Raw genomic sequence first — 22,166 nt, 5'->3', positions numbered from 1 at the left:
CCCGTTTAACTTGGGAAGTGGATGATTTTAATCGATTTTAAAATCCATTTGAAGCTAAATCGAGGTCGATGGATTCCTGTTCTTGTTGTAAATATTGTATATAGTTGTCTTTAGTCATTGTTGACTCGAGACTTTTAATTGTATATTTGTGAGTTTTATATTTATAATTTATTAGAATGTCGTCAAGTAGTGAGCTTGATCCGATGGAAGAAGAGGTTATGTTGGCGGCCTCGCAATTGACCGAAAAAGAAAGAGAAGTGTTGAACCAAGAACTATTAACAGAAATCCTGGAAATTACAGAGACGGGGGGTATTCTCTGGTAAGACCCTGGCTAGAACGCCGGTAAAAGGCAGATTGTCGTCGCTCCCTGGAGCTTCACAACAAACACTGGAAACAGAAGGACAACAAAGTCAGGTCTCTAATAAAAAGAAAAGATCACAAGGTGGAGACTCTGATGTCAGTATTGGCAAGAAGACTCAGATTCAAAGTCAGTAAAAAAGCAAAGAAAGATGAAAGTGTTCTCATAAGATCAGAAAATAAAGATTTTGAAAATGTCCAAATATTAAGAGAAAGATTATATACATTCTTCAGCCAGTATAAGAATTATTTTAGAGATATGGGATCAACTGGCAACTAAAGCTTATGACGTAACACTAGAGAACATTCTATTAAAGGAGAAATTAAAAAAGAAGGAAGATAAAGGAATTGAGGACACATATGCGAGTGCGGCAAAGAAAGATATAGAAAGTCAGGAAAAACCATCTAAAGTTATAATCTTGAAGGCCACTACATCGAGGTTTAAAACCAGAGAAGATGTTAAAGATGGTATTTTAAAAGAGATCCGACCTATGTTGAAAGAAGTGAAAGTGAAAAATATACGTCCTATAAGAGATCGAGGTGTTGTTGTGGAGACCATGACTGATGACAATATTGCTAAAATTATGGGCTGTTCTGGTCTTGGGACTCTGAGGCTAAAGTGCAGTGTGCCAAAACCTATTATGCCAAAGGTTGTGATGTTTGACATCGAGAAAGGAATCAAGAAAGAAGAGCTGCCTAAAGAATTATGGACAAAGAACTTTAAGGACCTAGGTATGAGTGAAAAGAATTGTGTGGAAGGAATTGAAGTCCTTTCGATACAGAAATCAAAGGACACTAACACAGAGAATTGGATACTTCAATTTTCTACAAGTATTTGGAAAAGAATAAGCAATAGAAATAGATTGTTAGTGGGCTGGTCTGCGTGCAGATTTAAAGAAATTTTCCCAGTCACACAGTGTTATAAATGTTTGATGTACGGCCATGTAGCTAAATATTTCAGAAAGGAAGTGTTGTGGTTATTGTGGGGGAGTTGGACACACCTTCAAAGATTGCACAAAAAAGAATGAACAGACAAGTTGTTGCAACTGTACAAGGAATTGATTGGAGGTGGGGCCATGAAGCCGTGAGTAAGACATGTCCTGAATATAGGAAAGCTCTTGAAATTTATAAAAGGAAAATCAATTATGGGTAAAAAACTAAAAATAATACAACAAAATGCCGAAAGAGCAAAAAGCGTGGCCTCTCAAATGAATTTTCTCATGGAGAGAGATGACACAGCTGTTGCTCTATTACAAGAGCCTTATGCTGTTCGGTGTCAGGTAAGATGTTATCCAGAAAATTATAGTGTTGTCAGAGGGGGAGTTACCAAATGCAGAAATTGTAGTGAGAGCACCGGACATAGTAGTAACTAAGGTTATGACGCTATGTGACAAGAATGCCGTGTGTTGTGAACTACAGGGTGAATTCGGAAGAATTTACCAAGTGACTCTCTATTGTCAGCATTCTAGTAACATTGAGCCTGACATTGAATACTTAGAAAAGGTAAATAGGCTCTTAGGAACACAAAATGTAATAGTAGCACTAGACTCAAACTCCAACTCTCCACTTTGGGGAGGAGAAAGTTCAGATGATCGAGGAGCGCTTTTAGAAGAATTTATAGTAACTTCAGGAATGGAGATACTAAATATTCAAGGACATAGTCCAACTTACTCAACAGTTCATGGTAGTTCCTACATTGATTTTACACTTGCAACAGGTGCAGTCAGAAATAATGTACATGATTGGAAGGTTGTGGAAAATTATACCACAAGTGATCACAATGCGATCCTTTTTGTTATAGAAGGTCAAAATCAGATAAGGATTTGTAATGACCTTGAATGGTTTTCTATGAAAAGTGTGGCATGGCCAAAATTTAATTCCAAATATATGGAAATGGTGTCAAATGTGTGCTGGGAGAATCTGCATGCGGATCAGTATGTAAAAATGTTAATGAATGTTATAGAAAATGCTTGTAGTTGTAGTATGAAGAAGAAGAACAAATGTGTACCTAGTAGACCAGTATTCTCGTGGAATTTGGAATTGTCCAATTTAAGAAAGGAAGTTAATAAATTAAGGCGGTTATGTCAAAATCATAGAAGAGGCAATACTGACATAATAGGTGGTTATATTTTGGCATATCAAAATAAAAGGCAGGACTATGCAAATAAGATAAAAAGGTCAAAAGATTTCCATTGGAAAAAGTACGTAGAAGAGCAGGGATCCCGAGACCCAGGGGGAACAATTTATAAAATTTTAAAACCTAAGGCTTTTAATGTAAGTACTACGGTAGGAGTTGAGGGTAGCCAAACTCTGAATTGGAAGGATACCGTAGATACAATACTAAGTGATCTCTTCCCTACATTCGATGAGAATGCAAATTCTTTAAATAAATCTAAAGAAAATGAAGAATATTTGCAGGAAAGTGATAAGCATGATTTTACATACCAAGAAGTGGAGTCCGCTATGAATCAAGCAAAGGATGGTAAGTCGCCAGGCTTGGATAGGGTAGAAGTAGTTGTGTTGAAGAAAGCATTTATGCTGACTTCACAAATATACATGGACTTGTACAACAGATGTTTAAAGGATGGTGTTTTCCCCGAAGACTGAAAGGCTGCACACGTGAGATTACTAATAAAAGGCACAGATCGGATATTAAATGAAACCAGCGCATATCGACTGATTGCACTGCTCTCGGTTCTGGGGAAGGTCTATGAAAGACTGTGTGAATAGACTCACTAAAATATATGAAGAAAAGTCTATGTGCTCAGATAACCAATTTGGTTATAAAAAGGGTAAGAGTACCGAGGATGTAGTCTTTAGACTGACCAGAATCGTGGAGCGGAGTGACGCGAGATATGTTCTGGGGATCTTTGTGGACTTCCGTGGTGCATTCGACAGGCTTTGGTGGGAGAGCATTCTATCTAGAATAAGAAGAATGGGTTGTACAAAGACCATGTATAAAGTTATGCAAAACTACTTTAGCAATAGATGCATTTTTGTTAAAACAAGATATGAACAAATAAAACGAGAAATGCATCGAGGTTGCCCTCAGGGCTCAGTGATGGGCCCCTTTGCCTGGAATATAGTGTTTGATACCTTTCTTGAGAAAGCGCTGGATGGAGTTCAATATGTAGCATACGCAGACGACCTAGCAATTTTGGTTCGTGGACGTACACGTTCGCAGATTGAAGCCAGAGCACATGTTGCTCTGTGCTCTCTGAGTGATGGAGCATTGAGAACAAACAGGAAATATCTCTTGGAAAGACTGTACAGATGCTCTTAAAAGGTAGGCTGAGCATGAATCGACCTCCTACCTTGCGCCTTAATGGAGAATCAGTTCGATATGTTAGAGTGACAAAGTATCTGGGCCTCCAGTTAGAAGAACGCTTGTTTTATACAGAACATGTGAAACATTTGAAAAATAAAATAAGGCTTTTGTATGCTAAGCTCCGCAGAGTAGTGAGAGCGGATTGGGGCATCAAAGGTAGATCTTTGAATTTACTATATAAATGTTTATTTGTCCCAATTGTTACATATGCTGCTGGAGCCTGGGTACACAGAATAGAAACTGTGATGGTCCAGAAATACCTAGTCTAAGCACAAAGGTTTGCATTGTTGGGCATCACTAGAGCGGACTGTTTCTTCTGAGGCCTTGCAGGTGATTGCAGGGAGGATTTAAATAAGGGAGGATGCCAGCCTACTATGAAGTTCTGTTAAAAGGATTACTGTATCACACAAAGAATAATATTAGAACATTCATTATGGATATAAGAACATGTTTAGAAAATGACTATGTGTAGTAGTAGTAGTGGCATGTGATGCAAGAAAGCAAATGTATGAGCTTATGCAGCATCAGCCAAAAAAAAAAAAAAAAAAAAATATCACACCATTCCCTCCAAATGCCTGTCCAGTTCCTCCTTAAATTTATTCAACCTATCAACTTCCACGACAGATGGAAGTTTGTTCCAGCAATTAACCACCCGCTGGCTAAAGGCAAATTTCCGCACATCCAATCTACATCTGTGTTTTCTTAATTTGAATTTATGCTCCCTTAGGTTCGTAATCTGAACAAGTGGAAGGATCCCATCAGAATTCAGCGTGCTGAACCCATTCAAGGCCTTATACACCTCAATCAGATCACCACGCAGGTGCCTAGTCTCCAGCCACTGCAATTTGCAGAACTTAAGCCTCTCTTGATAAGAGGATCCCTTCATTCCCCTCACCAATCTTGTTGCCCTTCTCTGTACACGCTCAAATAAATCTACATCCTTCCTAAAATGAGGCCTCCAGACCTGTACGCAGTACTCAAGGCGTGGCCTGACCATTGCCTATACAGAGGGATAATCACCTCCTTTTCCCTGCTACAAAATTCCTATATATCATTGACAAAAACCCCATTACCTGCCCTGGCAGCCTGTCTGCATTGCTCAGAAAACTTCATATCTGCCTGCACAATTACTCCCAGGTCTTTTTCATTTTCTACCACCTTAAGTGTAGTACCACACAGTTGGTACGTTTCTCTGGGGTTACTTCTACCCATATGCAGTACTTTGCATTTGTCAAGGTTAAACTTCAGTTGCTACTTCTTAACCCATCTGCCCAAATTAACTAGATCCTGTTGCAGTAGCACACTGCCATTACTGTCATTAACAACCCTGCCAACCTTTGTATCATTTGCAAACTTCGACACTAAGCCTGATATACCTTCATCAATATCACTGATAAATACACAAAACAACAGTGGACCCAACATCGAACCCTGTGGGACTCAACTAATAACATTAATCCAAGAAGAGCAGCACCCATTGATTACTACCCTCTGTCTTCTCCCACTTAACCATCCTTTTATCCACTGTAGCAACTTACCCTTAATACCATTCTGCTCCAATTTGTACAATAGTCTTCCATGCGCAACAGTGTCAAAAGCTTTCCTGAAATCCAAATATATGATATCAATATTATTTTTTTTGCATCCAGTTCCTTTGTAACCACATCATAATATCCTATCAAATTTGTCAGACAAGACTTTCCCTTAACAAACCCATGCTGTGTCTGAATTATTTCTGCAGTCTTGTCTAGATGATCCTGCAATGCATCTTTAACCAGCGACTCCATTATTTTACCCGGAACAGAAGTTAAACTAACTGGTCTGTAATTACCCGTGTCACCCTTCGATCCCCCTTTGTGAATTGGGGATACATTTGCACATCTCCAGTCCGTGGGAACCTCCCCTGAGTCCAAGGATGCTCTCATAATTATGGCTAACGGTTTGCTTAGTTGCTTTGCCGCCTCCTTTAATATAACTGGATAGATCCCATCCACCCCAGGTGCTTTTCTTATGTTTAACTTCAACAATTTCTCCTCCACTTTGCTTTCAGTTATTACAAAATCATTAAGTATCCTGCTACAATTTGATAACCTTCTGCCATTTTCAAACCTTAATAATTCCTCATGTGTGAATGTAGATGCAAAATACTCATTCAGTTTGTTTGCTATCTGAGCAGGATCATCAACAGTCGAACCATCGATGTCAAGTGGACCAATCAGATTCATCCCCTTCCTTTTAGAGTTTATATAAGTAAAGAAATCCTTGCTGTTTTTCTTAGCATCTTTTGCCGAGGATTTCTCGTAATCTGCCTTCACCTGCCTAACCTCCTTTGTCACCTGATTACAGACTAGCTTATATCTGCCATAGGCTTCTGAGTCGCTTGATAATTTATATGCATCCCATGCATTTTTCTTCTCAATTACGAGTCTCATTAGTTCATTAGATAACCATTTAGGCCTAAACCTTGAACAATATTTCTTAATAGATATGAAACTTTTAGTAGCTTCCACGATTAATTCCTTGAATGCTTCCCACTTAGAGTTTACTATTGGTAACATCGTCAGTTTATCCCACTGTACAGAATTTAAAAACTGTCGGAGACCACTGTACTCACCTTTACGGAAGCAAAAACCCTTTCCTTTAGCCCTGATGGTAATTAAATCTTTAAGTAAATCCCACATCAGTACACTGTGATCGCCACCTAGTGATTCCTTTATCTGCAAATTCTTAATACACGAATGATCACTGCTGATAACCAGATCAAGAGTATTACTTTCTCTGGTTGCCTCTCGAACATGCTGCTGCAGAAAACAATCATCCAATAAATCCACAAAAGTCTGACTAGTGTGTGAGTGACCAACCCACAAGTTCCAGTCAATATCTGGGAAGTTAAAATCCCCCATTACAAGACATTCCGATTTACTAGCCCACTCTATTTCTCTGTACAATTGTTCATTGTACTCATTCGAGTCATTAGGCCTATAACACACTCCTACTCTTATTTTTGCTTTCGCAGTGCTAATGTTACACCAAACTGACTCAACAGTGCACTGTTCATCTATATCAACTGGATGCACTTCTTTTGATTTTATGTTTTTCTTAATTAACAGCATAACACCTCCTCCCTTCCTATCCTGTCTATCCTTTCTGTACACATTGTACTCCCCAAACTCCAGTTCGGCATTCCTTATATCAGTGTGACACCATGTCTCTGATATCCCAACAATATACAAGGAACGATGTGAAAACAGAAAGAGCAAGAATTCTAAGAGATATTAATAATCAATGGCAGGTGTTCTGGCAAAACTCAGAAAAAGGAAGACAAACCCACTTGTTTCTGCCGAGTGGGGAAACAGTGGATACAAAGAAAAAGGCTTGGTTACAGTTTGGACTTAATGCAACATTCCTAATAACAGGTCATGGACTGAAATTTAAATTGTTTGAGCTGGGCCTACATGAGTCTGGGTTGTGCACATGTGGGAACCCTGAAACATCAAAGCACATAATGCTGAACTGTGTCCATTATACAGACACCAGAGCTTTCCTGCAAACAAAGATTGGAATTTTGAGGGAAGAGACACTTGTTAATATGGTTACAAATAAGGTGAATTTTAAATATTTTAATGTTTATGGAAAAGAAGTCTTTAGAAGACGTGCTACTAGATAGTAGAAGCTCGCCTCCCCGAGGCAGGGGTGGTAACTGTCTTGATTAGGAGAAGCAAATTTACTAAATTAATAAAGGTTATCCTTCTCAACACATGGATTAGGCAACAAACTCAAGTAAAGGACATTCTTAGCAAAACTAAAGAACTAAAATGGTCTTGGACAGGACACATAGCTCGAAGACATGATGACAGATGGACTAAGAAAATAACAGAATGGTATCCAAGAGGAGCTAGACAAAAACCTGGAAGACAAAGGCGGAGATGGATAGATGAAATTCATGAGTTTGTGGGTAGTAAATGGATGGCCAGTGCTCAAAACAGAAGGAACTGGAAAGTTGCTGGAGAGGCCTTCATCCTGCAGTGGATTGAAAATGGCTGATGATGATGATCCTTCTCAAGACAGGCTAAGAGCTGAGTAGCAAAAGGTTATGTGTTGTTGAATTTTAATTTTAATTTAATTTTTCTTAATAAAAGTCCCTATAAAGATTTGACCATACAAGTTTAAGAACCTAGCCATGGATGTGCCTCGGCACAGGGAATGATAGGCTCATGGAGTTTTGAATGGAATGGAAGTACCTTGTGATGAAGGAAATCACCTTCGGAGATAAGACATTCCGGTTAATAACTCAGGAACCAAGCATTTCTGGAACTATGTTGACATAAAACATTTTTATTGTCTACATATGAGGAACTCATTCCTGAAGTTATGCCATATATTTTTGAGACACCCTGTATAAGTTGGAGAATGACCACAAATAACCTTGTCTTATGCCATATTTGACTTCAAGCCACTCTGTCATTTTGTTATTAAGTCTGAAAGCCACCTTTTGTTCTTGGTATAGATTTCTTATTATTCTTAAATCCTTTCCCTCAATTCCTATTTTCTTAAGCATATTTAGCATTCTCCCATAGTTGACTCTGTCAAAATATTTTCTAAAATTCACAAATCTGATGTACGATGTTTTGTGATCTTTTATTATCTTCTGAGCAATGATACTTTGTTTCTCTTGCATCTCTTGTTCCCCTATTCTCTCTGATTCCATACTGATCATCTCCTACATATTCTTTAATTCTTCTCTTTATCCTCCTCAATATTGCTCCTAATAGAATTTTAGAGGCACGTGTTATGATGCTTATTTTTCTGTAGTTGCTGCAATCTGGGCTATTCTTCATCTTGAGTATGGGGATCATTATTATTTGCTTATAATCTTCAGGTGGTTCTCCTGTCATGTAAATATCAATCACAAGTTATATGAATGCCTTCGAAACTTCTTTATTCATATTCTTTAGGTATTCTATAGGAATATTATACATTCTGCAAGTACAGTAAGTGCAGGTTATAGTGATCACTGGTTATTAGAATCAGCCACTCAATAGAATCGAATTTCAAAGAACCAATTCAAATCAATAAAATCCACTATACTTTCATCATTTACTAGAATCACATTTTCGGTTATAAGAATCAATTTTGAACACCTCTGTGATATTTTTCTAAAGCACATTTCTGGAGGTCACATTTATAGAGGTTCCAACCATAAAACAATAAAAACAATTTGCAGTTTCTGGTTTATTGGGCTTTTCTGTTAGTGCAATAAACGGGTAGTAAACTTGATCTTATTCATTTGCGATAGTACCAATAGTTGGAATTCCGTGTTTTCATGTTATTATGGCGAAATTTGTTTCCCCTTCACTGAAATCTGCTCTTCATTTCTACATCTAAACTTTGTCTCGCTTGTGTGTGTGTCGTGTTAGTTCCAATTTGTTGTGCCATGTGCATTGTTATTGATTGCCACATCTTTTTTACTGTTTTAAATTTTACTACCAAAAAAAAAAAGGTCAGTGAACAGAAAGAGAGTGAATTTGAGTGTAAAAGATAAGTTACAAATTATAGAAACATACGATAAATTAAACTTAGGCAATATGTCTTAAAGGGAAGCAGCAGTAAAATTAGGAGTGCCTCAGTCATCTTTATCAAAATTATTAAAATCACGTCACATATTAAACACCAATGAGATTAGTGAAACCAGAAAAAAGGAAGCATGTCAAACAGTAGATGAAGCTCTGTTCATTTGGTTCAAACAGGCCAGCTCATTTAATGCACCAATCAATCGTAGCATTCTTCTTCAAAAGGCTAATGATTTTGCTGAAAAACTACATGAAGAGTTTAAGGCGACAGACGGATGGCTGACAAGATGGAAGGAGAGGAATGATACTGTTTACAAAAAACTTCACATTGAAAAACAGGATTTAGACACTTCTGCAGCTGACACCTGGTTGAAAACCTCTTGGCAAACTGTGTTAAGCATTTATAATCCTGAAGACATTTTTACAGGGCTACCCCAGACCACTGCATGATTTTTAAAAATTCCTCTGCTTCTGCAGGAAAGAAGATAAAGGACAGGATCACAGTTCTTTAAACATGCAACATGACGGGAACAATCAAGACGAGGCCATTAGTTATCGGCAAGAGTTATCGCCTAGATGTTTTAAAAGAGTAAAGCAGCTGCCTGTTGAATATGTCAATAATACCAATGCTTGGATGACAGCTTCTTTATTTGAAGATTATCTTTGTAAATGGGATTTGAAATTGGATAAGAAATATAAAAAAATTATATTGGTTTTGGACAACTGCCCAGCACATCCAAACTTTCAAAAACACTGAATTAGTTTTTCTACCTTCAAATACCACATCACTGATTCAACCTCTCGACCAGGGAATAATAAAAACCTCTAAGACCTTTTATAGATCGGATATGAGGCAAATAATGAAGGTTTGGGAACATCATCCGATATCGCAAAGCAGATAACTGTTCTAGATGCACTTCATATGACAATGAGTGCCTGGAATGAAGTTTCCGAAACCTCCATTAGTAACTGTTTCAAAAAATGTGAATTAATTATTCCTGATGGGCATAGATGGTGATCTACAAGTTACTACAGCTTTAACAGATGAAGAAATCGTCCAGTCTGTTACTGATAATTTTGCCAAGGAGGAGGAGGGAAATGAAGATGAACCCGAACGAATTCCAGTTACAAAACAGCAAATTCATGAAGCTATAGCCATCCTGAGGAGAACATTGAAAGAAACTGGTGCAAGTGATCATGAATACAGACTGTTATACAATATTGAAAAATCTATAAATAGACTTTGTAGTGAAAATTTAAAGCAATCTAAAATAAGTGACTATTTTAAATTATAATCATATTACAAAGTGTTATGTTTAATTAATATGTATATTAATTAAGCTACGTACGTAAGTATAAATTTATTTTTATTTTGCTATCATGTGGATAAATTTATTTTTTATTTTGTTTGGAACGTAAAAATCTGAAGAATATTCTGACTTTTAATTGGTAATTTGTTGTTGTTTGTTTGTTATTTGGTTTTTAGGAGCATTAGCAACTAACGCCATATTGCTCCGGGATATGCGGTGGTCATTCCCTGGCCTTTCCGCATCCTCCATATTTGGTTGTGATGGGCTCGAACCCCAGTCTAATCAAGAAGCGTGTGCTACGCACTGCTGCTCCTTCCCACCTGGCTATGGAGGCACCTTAATTGGTAATAAAGTGTAAATTTGTGCTTTATATCTTTATTTTTATAGCCTCTGAATAATATATGTCGATTTTCGCCTATTAGAATCGCCGTTTATTAGAATCAAAATTCAATTTGTAAACATGATCACTATAACCAGTGCTTACTGTATTTCCATTCTTTATTCTCTTTATTGCTGCTTCTATTTCTTTCCTCATAATTGGCAAACCCAACATCCTCCTCCAGAATTTCCGTTTCCTCTGTTCTGTACCTTCATACAGCTTTTCCCCATATTCATTCCATCTTTCCATGGTCTTTTTCTTAATATAATATTTTACCATTCTTATCTTTAACTCCTCCTTCCTTCTGCTTTCCTCCTTCTTTCATTCATCTATAAATTAAATGAATATCCATTTCAGTGTTAGAGTACCACTTACTCTTGGCCGAGGTAAAAAATAAGTATAGGGATTAAAAGTAACAACAGGAATACTGATTCAACAGGTAACTTCGGGACAACTGATAAACAGAATCAATGACTTACTTTAAGAATAGATCTCTCACCCAGAAGGGATACAGGATTCATTTCAAAATTTGCATCCATGTGCAGTGACATCAGATATGCATATGATTCAAATTTACCTATCATCATATTTACTAATTTCATTCTATAAAAAAAAAAATTAAACCAGGCTATAATTCAAAAGGTAACTATTGCCTGACCTATGTCCATATGAACATATGGTTGAAAAACCACCTTGATGACACATTTCAAAAATGTGTCATCAAGGTGTATATTAAAATCAAAATGCACATATTATATGTCAGAATATCCTACTTTCTTTCCATAGCTGTCCTTTCATTTTCTGCACCTTGAAATTCCTTAAGCTACTAGTAGAAGAAATAAGGTGTTTCAATAAGTGCATGGATTTGTTGTTCTGTATCATTATACAATAATTGCAAACTTTGCCCAGTCATAGCTGTAGATGCAAAATTGGCTTACCAACAACTGTGAAGCTGTTGGTGAGCCAGCCTTCAGAAAGTGTAGTTACATAATTTTAGCTCTATCAAACTTGAGAATTTCAGTTTTATTCAATTTTCTACTTAAGCTGGTCAATATATAGTCCATGATAAAGGAACTAATTTGAATAACTACTAGTGTAAATATGCATAAATTATTTGAATAATAGTTTTATATATATATATATATATATATATATATATATATATATATCCAAGTATAACAAAGCATATATATATATATATATATATATATATATATTTTTTTTTTTTTTTTAATGTTTCAGAATAATTTAAACACAGGAAAAGTACCATAAGCCTTACAAGGAGAGGAATGAAACTGTAAAATGGCATACAAATATGAAAATTCTGCAAAAGTTGCATGCCAGCTTAAGAAGTTTATTTGGATATAAAACACCCACAATAAAGACCATAAAGAAAATTGTGAAGAAGTGGAACAGTACAAAATATATCAAACCTGGGAGACCTTATATCTCAAAGATATCTGCCAATTTGAAACTTGTAAGAAAGGATATCAAAAAGAAGTCTGGAAATATCTCAACAGAAAGTGAAGTTTAGAACTTAAAATATCTAAAACAAACTTATATAGAAATATAAAGGAACTTCGTGATCCTATTATTTATTTATCATCCCATGCTGCTACAAAGTTTGAATAAGGATAGCCCAAACAGAAGACTGGCATTTGCTGAACAGATTTTTGCCATGAGTTACAAGCACAGACACCACTGAATTTGTGTTCTAGACTGATGAAACCATATTTAAACTAAATATAACTGTTAATAATTAAAACTGTTTATTACTCTCTTAACAACGCCACTTATTCTTCAACACAGATTTGCACACTCCTGGCTTGACAGGAGTGTGTAAATCTGTGACTTCTGGCTGGGCTGAAATTTAGACAGAAAATGTTCTCGGGCCTTTTTTTTCTTAGAGACAATTGTAATGGGAGAAAGCTACTTGTGACTGCTAAAGACAAAATCATTCCGTTAATCAAAATCAGCCCAAAATCAATTTTCAGTATTTCTTTTTTATACAGGATACCCAGCATGCTCCATTCAATGCCTCCTGTGGTCTTCCGCCAAAAGGATGTCAGAAGAATTTTTGACCAATCTTGATGCAAAGAAAGCACCAGGTCCTGATGGTATTTCTCCACTTGTTCTAAAAACCTGCACTCCTGTTCTTTGCTGCCTTTTTTCACTTTCTTATTCCAAAGGTTTTTATATTCTGCTTGGAAATTTGCTCACATCCAGCCAGTTCCAAAAAAAAAAAAAAGGTGACAAACCACTCATATCCAATTATTGTCCCAATTTCTGAATAGAGTAGAAGAAAGAGTAGAATTAATATTGCAATTACTTCTACTCTTTCTAAAGTAATGGAGAAATCAATTAACTGTCAACTCTTAAACTATCTAGAAACCTTCCATCTGATTAACGATCACCAGCTGATTCCGTCAGTGTTGATCTACTGGTGATATTCTGGCGCATGTTACCCATTTAAGGACAAATTCAATGGAAACGTCAGTGAAACATAAGCAGTTGTTCTTGACATCTCAAAGGCTTTTCATCATGTTTGGCATAAAGGTCTTCTGAACAAGCTTCCATCTTATGGTTTGCCAACTGTTTTTTGTAATTGGTTATCCAGTTTTCTTTCTGATTGCTCACTGAGGGTGATGGTAGATGGCTCTCTGTCTTCTAACTTCTCCACTAATGCAGGTGTACCCCAAGGTTCAGTTCCTTCCCCCACTCTTTTCCTCTTATAGTTTGGTTTGGTTTTTTTTTAGGAGCATTAGCAACTAAGGCCATATTGCTCAGAGGATAAGTGGTGGTCATGGGCTTGAACCACAGTCTAATCAAGAAGCGTGTGCTACGCACTGCCTCTCCTGCCCACCTGGCTACGGAGGCGCCTTTTTCCTTTTATATATTAATGACCTTCTTCCATTGACTAGAAATCCTATCCATAGTTTAGTTGATGATAACACATTGCATTCCACTTTCCATTTTGAGAAACCTTGCCCTGCTCAATTAGCTTCAACTTCTCGAATATCCGCTACCAATTCCTTAAATGCCAATCTCAGTTAATTCTCCAGTGGGACAAAGACAACTTAGTTGATTTCAATCCTTCTAAAACTCAGTCCTGTCTTATATCTCGCAAAAAGGAGTCTTCTGCTCCTATGCTTATCTTTGGTGACACTCCAATTTCTAGTCAAGATGATATATCTCTTTTGGGGATTACTTCTAATCTCTCTTGGCACAAGCACATTACAAATATTGCTTCCTGCATCTAAAAAACTTAGTTTTCTCTTTCGCTCTCAGCGTTACTTTTATTCCAAACAGCTTTTCACTCTGTACAAATCGCAAATCCACCCCCTTTTTTTTTTTTTTTTTTTTTTTTTAGGAGCATTAGCAACTAAGGCCATATTGCTCCGGGTATATACGGTGGTCATTCCCTGACCTTTCCGCATCCTCTGTATTTGGTGGTCATGGGCTCGAACCCCGGTCTACGGAGGTGCCTAAAATCCACCCTAATATGGAATATTGTTCTCACATCTGGGGCGGTGCCCCCAAAACTTCTCTCAGGCTTCTAGATTCCATTCAGAAGAGGGTAGTTAATTAATGACTCATCTCTAACAGTCTCTCCACTCTCTGTCTCATAGACGCTCTGTTTCTGCTGCATGCCTTTTCTACAGATACTTCCATGAGCACTGTTCTTCTGAATTGGCTTCTATAATTTCCGCTCTCTCTTTCAAAACAGTCCGAACATATGCCACCCAGCAAATATCCATTTATTGTCCAACTTCAAACTCACAAAAACCAACTTTTCATCTTTCACAGTTATTCATTTAACTGACATTTTCTGGAACAACCTTCCTTCATACGTATTTCCTGAAAATTACAATCTACAGAAGTTCAAGTCTAATGTCAACAAATATCTTCTTTCGTCTTCTTGACCTCCAACCCATGCATGGTACTAAGTACAATAGTTTCTAATGCCTCTCGTGTTTGGGATTTTTATTAAAAAAAAAAAAAAGCACCAGCCCAAAAGGCAAATATTGTCGACAAATTCTTAGACAAAAAATTCCTAAATTGATGGATTGGATAGAAGGATTCCACTGAATGGTTACCACACTCCTAGATTTAACACTCTTTAATTACTTTTTGTGGGGATTCTTAAAGGATAAAGTAATTATTAATAAGCACAGGTCTCTGCTGGAGCTTCAGCAGTCAACAGTTAGAGAATTTGAGATTATTTCATAGGAATTGTGCCTTGCTGTACCATTCCATGCCCAAAAAGCTACAATTTTGGCCACTATTTTGGTCTTTGGTAAAGACCAAAATGGTGGCCACATTGAGCAGATATAAATTTGTGTTTTGTTTTTTTATGCAAAAAGATCTATAGCGGCCCCTAATAATGGAATGTAATGGAAATGCAAATGTTGTGGTCAAATATTTGTATTGTTGCAATCATACTATTCTAAAAATGGATTTCACTAACCTCTTCCAATATATATATAAAATAATCTCATATCAACCTACAGCCTTTTCCAGAAAGAGATTGTCTCCACTAAGATGAAAGGCACTCAGAAGACCTCCCAGTATTCTAATTGTTGTTTCAAATAAGTTTACATCCTTATTTATCCTGAAGTCTAGTTTACTTGCAACCCATTCTCTAGCTTCTCTGAATTCTAAGAAAAAATAAAATAACATAAGCTGACTGACTTCAACAACACCTTTCAATATATACATAATGATTCAGAACCAGAACCCTCACTAAACCTCTGAAGCATGTTAAGGGATCAGTAATGAAGAAAAAAGTTTCTGTGAACTTGGTCCAAAAGTGCTTTCTTATTGAGTTAATGCTCTTGAAATCTTGTTAATAATATAGAGTTAAACACTGATGTATGCAGAGTTCTCTGAAAACATAATTTCATTTCCGGTGCAAGGCATTTAACTGCAATAAGTGGCATTTACCTGCACTAAGTGGTTACTAAGTGGTTAATTGTGGATTTGTCACCATTTAACCAATTATACAACCTGACTGCTCTCCTCACCTAAATAATTAAGATTTATACTTGTAGAGCATCTCAAACAACTGGCATACTGTTAGTTCACCAGTCAGAAAATTATGGAAAAACTAAATTAGATTAAAACCTCTAATAAACTTGAAAAATGTTATTAGTCTAAAAGATGTATTTTAAGACTAAACTTTTAGACTAAACTTTTTAGTCTAAAAGTCTAAAAAGATGTATAAAAATAGACCAGAAATAAACTCTCAACAAACCTCATATTTAAAATTTTTTTCTTTCTATTTTCATTAGGGGAAAACAATATGTTGCTGCTTGAAAATCATTTTTTTTTTTTAACTACTAACTTTGAATACATTTAAAATGCCCCAATTACTTTTTTGCTTGCATTAAATCTCGACTACACCGCTCTGCCAAAAAAGTGCTGTGAAGGCCAAATAACTGACCGGTTAACAACTAGGCCATTATGAATATGGTCATTGTGTATTTGATAGTATGAACCAGAGCTGTAATGCTCAATATGTTCTAAGTTGATATCAATATTTGTAAAATAATAAGAGAACTTTACCTCAATATAATACGTAGAACACTTCCGTATGATACTCTCCAGCAATTAAAACGAAAAAAAAAAAACAAATCTTACATTACAGTGTATTTTAATTCTGACGAAGACTACCATATAGCCGAAAGCTCATATATTTCTGCTTTATCTGTACGCTCTGTGTTTAAGCCACAATAAAATTCCTCAATGAATCCAGAGCGCGTAGGCCTGTTTCGTTATTACAGTAAAAATAAAAAATAGTTAAAACTCAATTGAACACAATTAAAAAATAATTGAACACAATTAGAAATCAAATGAACACAATTAAAAATCAATCTAATGCAATTAAAAATTAAATTAATTAAAAGAAATTTAACGAAAAAAAAAAACGATTTTCCTTCCTGAAGCTGACAACACTTTTTGACCATATGTTATGATCACAGGAATGAAAATTACCAAATAGGGGCAAGCATGACACTTCAATAGGGATTATTTGTCTTCGTGCATGCGCATTAAAGCCCACAAATCAGAGATTAGAAATGGCCGGCGAACATTAACAGAATTCTCATGTAATTTAATTTCGACAGTTTCTGCAATTAATAGTCTTGTGGACACTAAGTATTTTGGCCTCAATAAATAAAAAAGTATGTTTTCGTTGACGGCATGAAAGACTAATTCTGACGCTGCTGAGAAGCATGAACTGAGGCCGCATGTGGATTTACACGAAATTCAGAGGAAAATGCGTAGAACCTTGGTATGACAAGTTTCAATCCTAGCAAGAAATGTTGTATACCAGGTCATTTATTTGTGTTGCGAACAAGGAAAGTACTGAGCAATTTTTCAGTATAGCGTAGGTTCCATATTGGCCTGGCCACAATATTAAATTCGGTACCTTTAAAAAATCTGTTAAGCTATTTGTGCCACTGTTCAACATATTGGACAGAAAGAATCTTAATATTGCTATTGTTGGTTGGTGTAGTATTTTTTATCCTATCCCTAGCTTGTACCCTATTTCGGTTTATTGTAGCAAGGGGATAACCCCTGTTTAGAAATCTGCTGGCTAATATTTGTATTTCTGAGCCCAAAGCAGATTCCGTCGTTGAATATTAATAGGCATTGAGAAATGGTTTAAAGATAATAGATCTCTTGTAGGAGAACAGGTGATAGCTGTTATAATGCAGAAGCATACCGGTGTTTGTAGGTTTTCGATAGATATTAAATTGGATTTTATTTGAGTCCCGAGTAAGCGCTGTTTTTGTTGTTATGCACATTTCACGACACAAGGGCAACTATGGCCAATATGTGTCTGTCAGAGTCAGTATTTTCATTTTAATGATTTATGGATATATCAAAGTATATTTATTATTCCAAGGTGTTTAATATATATACAAAGGGTACTAGGAAAGTTTTGCAATACAGCTTTGTTTATTTAATTTTTTCAAAGTAGTTTCCTCTACATTCAATAGACCTCTCCATCCTCCGAAACCAATCTTTAAACCAGTTCTGCCAAGTTTCACTAGGGAGTAAAGCACACTCGTTGTCCCAAGCCCGTAGAAGGTCCTCATCACTGGAAAACCGCCTCCCTTTTAGCTTCATTTTCACATGCGGGAACAGTGCAAAGTCGCAGGGAGCAAGGTCTGGACTGTAGGGAGGGTGCTCCAGAAGTTTCAGTCCTGTCGTGGTCAAATATTCGGTGCAGGCTTTGGCGCGGTGAGCTGGAGCATTATCGTGATGGAGGTACCAGGTGTCCATTCTTGACTTTGGCCGCAGGTTCTTCATAGATCCAATGACTTTAGGCAGGCATTGTTCAGTATACCACTTAGCTGTGACTGTCTTCTGCGTGTCCAAAACGACACGTTCCACAATTCCACTCGATTTGAAAAATACAGCTATCATTTTCTTCTTTACAGATTGGGATTTTCTGACAATTACGGGTGTGTCGTCATCAGCAAAGACCCAAACTTTGTTTTGAGCCTTGGTCGGCAGATCGTAATAGTACAGCCAAGTCTCGTCACCTGTCACGATGTTGTTCACATACCGAGATTGTCCCTTATCAAACTTTTTTAACATCTCCCGGCACCAAGTCACACGTCGTGTCATCTGCTCTTCAGTCAGTTGATGCAGCACCCAGAGAGAACAAAGTTTCTTCACGTGCAAATGATCTTGCAGAATCGAACGAATTGCTGGTGCATTTAGGCCCAAAGTATCCTCTATCTGTTGGTAGGTCACTCGCCTGTTTTCGTCAAGCATTTTCCTCACAGCAGTAACGTTTTCCTCCGTAACTGACGTTCGTGGCCTTCCCGGCTTCTCAGAATCCTCCAGAGTGAAATTTCCCCTTTGGAATTCTCAATACCACCTGAATATCGTTGTACGATGTGGACAATCATCATCTAGTGCAAGAGTCATTTCTTCTAAGCACTGGTCTATGGTTAAACCACGCACGAAATTATACCGCAAAACTGTCCTTATCTCATTTCGTGACCACGATGCCATCGCAAGCACTTTACACTCTCACTACTAATGAATAACTGAGCCCATCGACTTGGCGCGGCGGCTACTATGCACGTATGAACATGTCTCAACATGCAGCAACAAGCAGCTTCCTGTGATTCATTGTTGCGTCATATTGCAAAACTTTCCTAGTACCCTTTGTATATAAAGAGCTCACTTAGGTTTGCTTTGTCACCAAGTATATGAAGGAGAGTTAGAGGAGCCTGCGAATTTGCTAATGATTGGAAGGATGTGATTCGAAAGGCTGAAAAGGATGGACAATCAATCAGGATGTGCCTTACGGTAAGTTGTATCTGACAGACATAGCAGAGCAGGGGATCTTCTCTTAGAAGTAAATGTTTGTGAGTGAGGAAGGTATGCCCAATGTGCAGTCTTGTCAATATAACTTCTTCCTGTCTATTTGTATGTGAGCTAGAACGCCATGAACATAGATCTTTTTTAATTCTGCGGAGTTTATTGCATGGTTGGTCTCTCCAAAGTTGTTTCCAAATGGAAGTATATTTCGTACAAAATACCTCCCTATAATCTGTAAATGGTACAACCTGAAAGTTATCTTGTATATTAAGATTTGGATTTTTTTGCGGCTTGGTCTGCATGATTATTTCCTGGGATTCCAGCATGGCTGGGAATCCAACAGATAGACACTTGTTTTCTTGCTTTATGCAAAACTCTGAGTTGTTTTTTAAGATGCTGAATCAAGGAATTTGAGGAATATTTGCTATTTTGTAGAGCTGCTACCATACTAAAAGAGTCAGTATGGATTAGGGCAGGCAGAAGTTGGTGCTCGGTAATATCATCCAGTGCTAGTTTAATAGCATATAATTCTGCTGTGAAAATACTGCAAACATGAGGCAAGGAGACAGATATAGTATATGCCGGTAAAATTACTGCGGCACCTACTTAGTTGTTCAATTTTGATCCATCCATGTAAATCTGATGACTGTTTCTATTTTCAAAACTGTGCAGTGCATGGAGCTTCTGTATAACGATTGGAGAGATCTCTTTTTTTATTCCTGTTTGTAAGACATGATATGGACAAAGGCACAGTCAGAATCGAAGGAGGTTCTGAGTTTATATCTACTGCAGGAATGTGCTGGAAATGTATTTCCCAAACTCAAGCTAAGTATCTGAGACGCAGTCTTACTGGTTTATTTTCATTTAGCTTGCAATCATAATTACTTGTCCATACTGGATCGTGAATAATGGACCAATTTGGATGTGATGGCTGACTGTATATTTTTGCCACATACATGCACAGTAGATAATCTCGTCGAAGGTGCAGCGGGGCTTCTGATGCATCTACGTGCAGGCTGTAAATTGGTGAAGTTCTAAATGCTCCTAGAGCTATACGCAGAGCATTATGGTGAATGGTATCTAAGCGATGTAACATGCTCCTTCTTGCTGAAGCATATACAGACGATCGATAATTCAAACGAGATCTAATCAAACTTTTATATATTTGTAGTGATGTGTACCTGTCGACTCCCCAGGCCATTGAAGATACTGTGTGCAAGATTTTAAGTTTTGAGAGGCAACTAATTCGAAGTATTAGTATATGTTCATGAAAGTTTAGTTTTCTATCTAATGTTAAGCCCAAGAAGGAGAAATTAGCATTAGCATTAGTAGAGGCATTTGATGCAAGAAAGCAAGCTTATGCAGCATCAGCCAAAAAAAACAAAAAAAAACACTTCCACTTCACCCCTCTGTTCGTTCAAAATACCTGTCCAGCTGAACCTTAAACTTATTTAGGCTATCAACTTCCACGACAAGGGATGGAAGTCTGTTCCACCAACCAACCACCTGGCTAAAGGCAAATTTCCGCACGTCTATACTACATCTGTCTTTCCTCAATTTGAATTTATGCCCTCTCAGGTGATTATTCTGAGCAAGAGGAAGAATCCCATCAACATTGAGCATGCTCAAACCATTCAAGGCTTTATACACCTCTATCAGATCACCTCGCTGGTGCCTAGTCTCCAGACATTGTAATTTGCAAAACTTAAGCCTTTCTTCGTAAGAGCACCCCTTTGTTCCATTCACTAATCTTGTTGCCCTTCTCTGTACTCGTTCCAGCAGCTCTACATCCTTCTTGAAATGAGGCCTCCAGACCTGTATACAGTACTCTAGCTGTGGCCTGACAATTGCCTTATACAAGGGAATAATCACCTCCTTATCCCTGCTAGAAAAATTCCTATATATCATTGACAATACACCATGAGCTACTCTTGCAGCCCGTCTGCATTGCTCAGAGAACTTCATATCTGCCTGCACAACCACCCCCAGGTCCCTTTCATTCTCTACCACTGTCAGTGTAGTACCACAGAGTTGATACGTTGCTCTGGGGTTGCTGTTTCCCATGTGTAGTACTTTACATTTGTCAATGTTAAACTTCATTTGCCACCTCTCAGCCCATCTGCTCAACCTTTCAAGATCCTGCTGCAGCAGCATAGTGTCAGTAGTATCCTCGACAACCCTGACTACCTTTGTATCGTCTGCAAACTTCGACATTAAGCTTGATATACCATCATCAATATCATTTATGAATACAGAAAACAATAATGGACACAACACTGAGCCCTGAGGGACTCCACTAATAACATTAGTCCACGACGAGCAGTGTTCATTGATTACCACTCTCTGTCTTCTCCCCCTCAGCCACCCCTTTATCCACAGCAGCAATTTGCCTCCAATGTCACACTGCTCCAATTTGTGCAGCAGTCTTCCATGTGCAACAGTATCAAAAGCCTTTCTAAGATCCAAGTATATAATATCAAAGTTATTCCCTGCATCCAGTTCCTTTGTGACTGCATCATAGTATCCAATCAAATTGGTCAGGCAAGACTTCCCCTTAACAAAACCATGCTGTCTCCGAGCTATAACTGAAGTCTTGTCTAAATGATCCTGCAGTGCTTCTTTAACCAGTGCCTCCATTAATTTTCCTGGAACAGAAGTTAAACTCACAGGTCTATAATTACTTGTATCAGCCTTTGATCCTCCTTTGTGAATTGGGGTCACATTTGCACATCTCCAGTCTGTGGGTACCTCCCCTGAGTCCAAGGAAGCTCTCATAATTATGGCTAAGGGTTTGCTTACTTCCTCTGCTGCCTCCTTTAATATAACTGGATAGATCCCATCCACACCGGGGTGCCTTTCTTGTGTTTATCTTCAACAAT

At 37.4% G+C, this 22,166-nt stretch overlaps 1 protein-coding gene across 1 annotated transcript in view; it reads right to left on the bottom strand.

The window, feature by feature from the left end:
• Positions 1-22,166, bottom strand: part of alpha-Man-Ib (alpha-Mannosidase class I b) — a 189,605-nt gene that overhangs the window by 104,115 nt on the left and 63,324 nt on the right. Inside the window, exons 5-6 of the mRNA XM_090390023.1 lie at positions 21,516-21,583; positions 15,454-15,602 (exon numbers count right to left, since the gene is read on the bottom strand). Of these exons, the coding sequence (XP_090246149.1) occupies positions 15,454-15,602; positions 21,516-21,583 (217 nt within the window). The remainder of the gene's footprint in view (positions 1-15,453; positions 15,603-21,515; positions 21,584-22,166) is intronic.

This window comes from Mastigoproctus giganteus, chromosome 2 (assembly GCF_048544385.1).
Source record: "Mastigoproctus giganteus isolate SK-2022 chromosome 2, ASM4854438v1, whole genome shotgun sequence".
Classification (NCBI taxonomy): domain Eukaryota; kingdom Metazoa; phylum Arthropoda; class Arachnida; order Uropygi; family Thelyphonidae; genus Mastigoproctus; species Mastigoproctus giganteus.
Note: the sequence above shows the minus strand (reverse complement) of the source record. Positions and strands in the feature narration are given on the sequence as shown.